This window comes from Sinocyclocheilus rhinocerous, unplaced genomic scaffold (genome assembly GCF_001515625.1).
Source record: "Sinocyclocheilus rhinocerous isolate Xijiao unplaced genomic scaffold, SAMN03320098_v1.1 scaffold464, whole genome shotgun sequence".
NCBI lineage: Eukaryota > Metazoa > Chordata > Actinopteri > Cypriniformes > Cyprinidae > Sinocyclocheilus > Sinocyclocheilus rhinocerous.
Window position 1 is genome coordinate 559,367 of NW_015627918.1, and position 8,046 is coordinate 567,412.

General features: G+C 35.5%; 1 protein-coding gene across 1 annotated transcript in view; it reads left to right on the forward strand.

Moving 5' to 3' along the window:
• Nucleotides 1-4,739: 4,739 nt before the first annotated feature.
• The window catches only part of scp2b (sterol carrier protein 2b), a 13,716-nt gene continuing 10,409 nt past the window's right edge, over nucleotides 4,740-8,046 (forward strand). Inside the window, exons 1-2 of the mRNA XM_016548469.1 lie at nucleotides 4,740-4,831; nucleotides 7,326-7,425. Coding sequence (XP_016403955.1) covers nucleotides 4,809-4,831; nucleotides 7,326-7,425 — 123 coding nt within the window. The 5' untranslated portion in view covers nucleotides 4,740-4,808. The remainder of the gene's footprint in view (nucleotides 4,832-7,325; nucleotides 7,426-8,046) is intronic.

Consider the following 8,046-nt stretch of genomic DNA (forward strand, 5'->3'; position numbering starts at 1 on the left):
ACACTGTATATATATATATATATGCTTTGTGTATTCAAAAGAACAGTTAGGTGTATATTTTTCATTTATGTTCTAGTCACAGACAACATAAATCAACATGGTTTATTATGATTTATTTCTGATTAAAACAAAATATATATCTATATAATACTGATACATGTACAAGTATGTTTGAAAATAAAAAATAAAAACATGAATCAACACTCCAGTTGAGCATATTAAATTCTCTTCAATCATCACAGATTATTGAGAGGCAACATAAATGGGCCCAAAATTGATCTCATCTCAAGACATTTCATTTATTTGTCGAGTAGAGTTGGCCAGTTTGAGGATTTGTCACAGCGTTGGGAATCTTGATAAGGTGCTGTCAGTGTTTGGGAGAAAATAACAATCATACGCATGATGCTTTTTCTCTACAGCTGCATGCACTTTCCAGGTTTGGTCGTTTCTCAACAGTCAATCTGCATAAAGAGACAGAAAGTCATTAATAAAGAAAATATGATCATTTTAAATGTTTGGTACAGTGCAAAACTACAGTTTAAAGGTACAGGTTATCAGGTAAACTTTAATCTTCATGTCAATATTTTAACAGTTTTATTGCTATATCAAAATATTGATATAAGACATAACATGACCCTTAAACACGTAATAAGTTACAAATTACACAGATAGTGTACTCTTCATTTATATAAGACCATAAGGGTTGGGTTTTCCTAAAGGTGAAGGCTAAAGACAGTTTATTTTACCTTTTTATCAGCACATGTGGACACTTTAACCGATTAAATTAATAACAACCAAATGAAGCACAGTGTGAGCGAACTGGAAGTCAGCAAAGGCTCTTTCAGGAGAGATGGACAAGATCTCGCCTTTATTCTGAGGATTAATCTGGATTCTCAGACACACTGAAGAAGACATGCAATACAAATAAAAGTACTTATTTGTATATGAATATTTCCTAAATAATAATAACAAAAAATAAACAAACTATCCCCTGATGCCTAATAACTATATTTATTGTGTACTTCAACAAATGGCGCACAAGAATGAATCAATCACCTAAAGTGGAGATGGAGTCATGTCATTGACAATCAATAAAATGCAATAAAATAGAGGGATAAATAAGTAAAATGAATGTTTATGAATGAATAATTTCTAAATAATACCAACAACACAAAAATAAACAAACCATCCCTTTATACCAACACTGGATAGTATATTTATTGTGCACATAAACAAAAAACGAGAAGAAGAAGAAGAAAATAATTAATCAATTACCTGCAAGAATAAACGATCCAACTCACGATATGAAACCAGACAGAAAGCTGTTGAACGGAAACGTGCCGACTAATAAACAATAGAGAAACTGCAGCGCTCCAGTCATCATTATATACAGGCGATACGCGTCTATCACTTTCAGTTTGTTCGGCTTGCTGGACGCGTATTCCTCCAAAAACCTGGAAATTACAGAAATCACTGAATTAGACATTTTCTATATCGATTTAAAATCCAAACAACACCGAAAGCTGACGCGTGTGTAAATAACGTTTACGTAAATAACGGTTTCCAGTGAGGCACAGAGAGGTTCTTCCTCCAGGGGGCGCTCGATGGCATTCGAACTCTCCTTCAAAACGTAAAGTCATTTAGATAAAAGTTTTTTGTTTTTTTTTAAGGGGTCATATGATGCGATTTCAACTTTTCCTTTCTCTTTGGAGTGTTACAAGCTCTTGTTGCATAAAGAAGATCTGTAAAGTTGCAAAGACTAAAGTCTCAAATCCAAAGAGATATTCTTTATAAAAGTTAAGAGTCAACCACACCTACTGGATCGCCGGATCGGCTTTCACCGTGGACAAAGCGGAGTCCAGCCCGGGGTCGTCACATGTGGTTGCCGCAAGCCCGCCGGACGCTCCTTCGTCGAATCCGCCGGCCGCGCCGTTCTCAAGCCCTCCGACCGTTCCTCACTCTATGGCCTTCCAAAAGAGGACACGACTAGAAATCAGTTCAACCCAAATATTCAGATGTGTGCAGCACATTTTATGGAGGACTGTTTACTGATCCTGGTAGAGTAGACTACAATGCCGGCTGTTCTGACTCACAGACTGTAAGTACGTTTTTTATATTTAGTAAGGGGTGTAACATTTCCATCACACGCTAGCGGTATTCAGCCAATCACAACACACTGTATGGCTGGCCAATCAGAGCACACCTCGCTTTTCAGACCTATGAGCTTTGTAAAAATCGACGCGTTTCAGAAAGGCAGGGCGTAGAGGAGAAACAATAATGTACAGGATGTGGAAAATAGTTTTTTGAACCTTAAAACGCATAAACACATTGCATTACACCAAATACACAAAATAATGTTCTTTTTAGCAACATCATATGACCCTTAGCCATCTGGTGTTGTTCAGTCATTTTAGGCCGAAATTTTTTTTTTTTTTCGAAATTATAAAAATCACTACTTCATCGGAATGGTACTTGATTACTTTTATGGCAGTCACTATGTGACCAAAAAACAAAAAAAAAATTCCTGGACTTGATTAGAAAAAGCTAAATGATTGTAAAAAATAGTCACACATGTGTTGTTCGCGGTCAAAAATGACCGCCATTGGAAATGAATGGGAAATACACAAAAATACAGAGATTTTTTTTGTGTGTAGCTACAATCTACTACAAATCATTCACGATGCAGAAAAAAAGTGCACAGCAATGAAGGGGTCACTCTCTAAAATATCAAGAGTGCAAAACAGACACAACAAGTTTTACGTCGATAATATTACTAAGCAGTGCAGTGAAAAACAGTTCCGGTTTGTTTACATAATGTTTTTCATATTCTTAGGGCGTAGAATTAGTAGGGACGCTAGGTATGTCCCTACCAATATCCAGCGACTACTAAATTGTCCCTAGCAATAATTTTGATCAAACAATTAAATATATGTATAGGCTATGTTACCACTATACATACATGTATATTTAATACATCATACTAATTTCAGTGGTCAAACTATTAAAAATATGTTGAATTAAAATCGATCACAAATAAAAAATTACAATAAATAATACATTTTCACCTTAAGAGGACACGTAGGATGAATATAGAGATACAGTTTTAACTGCTTAAGGATGAACAGATCTTTGGATAGTTTCCATAGGCTACGCTTAGATCAACTTTGAATAAAGAAAAGAGGTTTAGAGGCATAGCCTATATTTGGCTATATTCTCTTTTGAGTAGTTAAATAATCCAGTTACATAATCAAAATTGTGTAATTATTGTCTGATGGATGTATATGCTAGCTAAAAAAAGCTCTCTTTATGAATTATGAGTATGTTAGTTACCATAGCTATAAATGAAGACATTAGATGACATGAAACTGTGGTCAAAAGTTTATCATAAATGTGAAAATGTTGGGGTAGTTGGATGGCTGTTGTCTGCTGTTATGTCCCCACCAATGTCAAAATCAAACCTACACCCAAGATTCACGAAATTGTAGCACAGACGTGAATGGATCAGGTGTAAAATAACAATCGTTTGAAAGTGAGAAGCCTTGGTTTAAGCAGTGTTGCCAACTAATTTTCAGGGGAAGTTGCTAAAGGAAGGTCGATTTGTTGCTATAAGTTGCCAAATGACGTTGTGATGTCATTGCGTGATGACGTCATTACGTAATCACGACGCAAAATTGTCACTACATTAAAAAAAATTTGGATTTGTTCGTAAAATAATATAAATGCATAATATAATGTTAAAATATAAATAACCATTTTTATATACAACTAAGTAGTAACTAGCTAGCAATCAAACCGGCAGATGGCAGCATAGGATATTCTGTTTTCGCGAGGACCATAATGTGAAGGAATAACGTCTATAATCCAGAATAGACATTATACAATCTCTTTATCAGTGTCCTTTTATAAATTCTGAGTAAATGTATTATAAATTATTTTGTATAAATTGGTGTTAAAACATTAGCAATTGTATTTCTATTTACGTTTCAGGCTAATCATGCAGTTGAACGTGTCCTTAATTTCTTTGTTTTGCACTGTAAACTGTTATTTCATAGGAACAAATGTCGTAATAGCCTACTTTGCTCAGATTTAAGTCTTACTGACAGAAATTCCATAACAAGAATAACACGTTTCTATTTTCTAAAGTTTTACGATCTTGATTTTCTCTCTGCTTGAGGTGTTGTTTTTATTTATTTATTTATTTATTTTCTTTCTTGCTTTTTTATATTTCTCAAATGCGGTGCTAATTGTTCTCTTTTTGTGAACAGTGCCAAAAAGAAAAAAAAATAATAATAGTGTATTATAGCTAATATAATATAATACAATAATTATATACTAATTTTATAATTATATAAATAGTATTAATAATGTAAATAAAAAACAACAACTTAGCAATATTCCATAAAGAATTCTCTGTACGGCTGAATATTGCATAAATATTAGGAGAGTAGTATGCTAATATAGACTTTCTGTCTTCTCTGAAGGATCTGTGAGGATCCTCAGGTCTACTCAGTAGGCAGGAGTCAGGGTTAAAAGAGTTGACACTCTGTCCATTCGTCTTATTATTGTTCTGGGAGTGCCACATCTAGAGAGTTTTCAGTACTGTGGTAAAAGTGTGGTAATTTGGATGAAACAGAATGAACCTCACCTCACACTGATTCAGCTTCTCGGTCAGTGTTTGATTATTCAGGTCTGCCTCATGGCCTCAGAACCCGGAAGTAGCGTTCAGATATAGATGCACTGTATCAGAGTTGTCCGAGTGCCAGCGGCCTTCTGATCACCTGTGTCTCTGCAGCTCATCTTCAGCAACAATGCGAGTCCCACAGGTGTCGAGGTGAGGATGATGAGGATGATGATGATGATCAGACCTGAGTTTACAGCCATTATGTGCTTATAATCACAAAGTGTGTGTTTAATGGATCTGTAGAGTTGAGAGTATGACAGCAGGTCGTGTTTGAATGCCATTTATTACAGGATTTCTGCTTTTGATTCGCTAATATGAAATATTCAGAGTGTTTTGATTGATGACAGTGGATTGAACTAATTGCTGACGGGCGTTTCTGGCTTACTGAAGCATCCCACAGGTGTCGAGGTGAGGATGATGATGATGATCAGACCTGAGTTTACAGCCATTATGTGCTTATAATCACAAAGTGTGTGTTTAATGGATCTGTAGAGTTGAGAGTATGACAGCAGGTCGTGTTTGAATGCCATTTATTACAGGATTTCTGCTTTTGATTCGCTAATATGAAATATTCAGAGTGTTTTGATTGATGACAGTGGATTGAACTAATTGCTGACGGGCGTTTCTGGCTTACTGAAGCTGAGTTCTCAGGAATAAAACAAATTCAGCATCCAAAATACACTGTAATTGTGCAAATTATATTCGAGTTTTTTTTAAATATATAAAATATATACTATGGTATTACCATACGGTAACACTAATATCTATCTATCTATCTATCATAGATAGATAGGTAGATAAAATAAAAATAAATATTATGTAAAAATATATAGCATAAATATATCTGTAAAATATTATTATTATTATTATTATTATTAGTAGTAGTAGTAGTAGTATTTATTTTTTCAGCTAAGCAAGTGTTATTTTAATATTATAAATGTATTTCTTTTACCCATGAGAAAATATCCAAGGTCATGCAATTGTTCTCGATATCCTAAAAAAAATAAAAATAAAAACCTTTGTGTAGCTTGTTGAAGAGCAAACTGTTTTCATCTAGCTGTCTCTCCAGCATGTTTATGGGAGTGTTGAGGAAAGTCTCTGAGTAACTCCACATGTGTTGTGTGATCAGTTGTCCAGAGATCTTTGTGTCTGGATGTCTTCCTGCACTTAAATATTTGTGCTGAACTTAAAACAGCCCCATTGTTCTTTTTAGATCGGGTATATCTGGGTTTGAATGCGTTTATGACAGGATGTGTGGAGAGAGATAGGAAAGTATTCGGGAGAGATCAACATATAATGCTGACTGGATTCAAAACTGTGTGCTTGTAAGCCACATTACTTCTTTAATAGGGCCCTATAAAGTCTATACATTTTCTGTGCTCTGCTTTAGTGGTTAAATTACATTTTAGTAATCAAAGCATATCTAATGAATTGAAATCATGAAACTTTATTTTAAAAAAGGAAACATTTGGGGGGGAAAATTGAGTGAAAAAAATACATATATAAAATATATACTTTAAGTAATATTTTAAAAGGTAAACAAAGTCCTGCACTGCAGAGGTTTACAGTTAAAAGTTAAACAAGGCGGAACATTTGTGTAATTATTCCTTAAAGGGGTCATATGATGCGATTTCAATTTTTCCTTTCTCTTTGGAGTGTTACAAGCTCTTGGTGCATAAAGAAGATCTGTAAAGTTGCAAAGACTAAAGTCTCAAATCCAAAGAGATATTCTTTATAAAAGTTAAGAGTCAACCACGCCTACCTAAAACGGCTCGTTCTAACACGCCCCAACATACCTACGTCGCTCTGTGGGAAGATTTGCGTCCTTTGTCGAATCCGCCGGCCGCGCCGTTCTCAAGCCCTCCGGGCTCCGCTCACTCTAGGCCGCCGTGTGTGACGCTGTGTTTCGTTGTGAAAGCGAAACTACTTTGTTTGGCCTTCCAAAAGAGGACACGACTAGAAATCAGTGGTTAAGTTGTATCCGTAATTATGTCCCCACTGGCTTCAACCCAAATATTCAAATGTATATAAACACATTTCATTACACCAAATACACCAAATACTGTTCTTTTTAGCAGCATCATATGACCCCTTTAAAAATGATGTTTTAATAATTAATAATAATAATTGAATTATTATTGTTATTGTTGTTGTTATAAGAAGAACATTCTACTCTACAATAGGAATGTATTTCTGTCACAATTTCTTCAAGTTAAACCGAACGTTTATTTTGAAGGGTTGCCGCAAGGTTTCTGTGTGTTTATATGACAATAGTTTTTCTCAAATGTAATGGTAAAATGCTCATGAAGTGACTCTCAGAGCAGCTCTTGAGATGAAGTTCATGTGTTCATGTCCTCGTTTCATGATTTAATTAATTGTACAGCACTTCTTTTGAGTTATTCATCCAAAAACGTACACGGTAAGTTCCATTTATATGACTGGATTCCGCAATATTTTCAGTGTTTTCAGCATTGTGCAAATCTACTTAAAGGGAGAGTTCACCCAAAAATTATTAACTCACACTGTTGGTGTCAAACCTGCACTTACTTTCTTCCATGGAACACACAGAATAACTATTAGGTGAAGTATTCCTTAAACCATATTTTCTCTGTATGTCTTTCTTGTATATATCTTTCATTCCCAGCGCTCCACGGATCCAGACGGTGTTGACCAGCTCATCCTTGGGTCTAGAGGGCTTCAAAGCTCACGCCGTCTTCCAGGAGATCAGTAAAAAGCTGCATGAGGTATGAGAAGCCCTATTCAGTTCAGTTCATTCATCTGAGTTCATGGGCTGCAGTGTTAAAGCCTCTTAACACCTCAACATCCCTGCTCAAGGCTATAGCAAGATCAATGTGAATCTGTGTTATTACCCAGCTTTAATCATGTCAGCAATGATCCTCTGTCAGGTTTCAGGCCTGCTTTTCCCTGCTGGCTGGTGTGAAAGGGTTTTATTCAGACTATAAAAGTTACTGGGTGCTGAAAGGATCGTCTTTTCATTAAACACAATCCCTCTGTCTTATCCAGATGATCCTTTTCATGCCATTTCACGTGCATCACTTACTCTTCTAAAGTGTGTGGTGACATGTGTGTCCATCCCCTTCCCCAAACTGCTCTTTCATAACCTGGGTAATATTATAAATCAAGCCATGACAGAGTCTTTACCCGCTTAGCCTCGTCATCCGGGTTTACAGAATAGTTATTCACCTTGTACCAAACTCATATGGTTTAATTTCTTCCTTGCAACATAAAAGGGAAAACTTCTTTTGAATGCAAAAAATATGAAGCAGCATAACTGTTTTCAACATTGATAATAATCAGAAATGTTTCTTGAGCAGCAAATCGGCATATTAGAATGATTTCTGAAG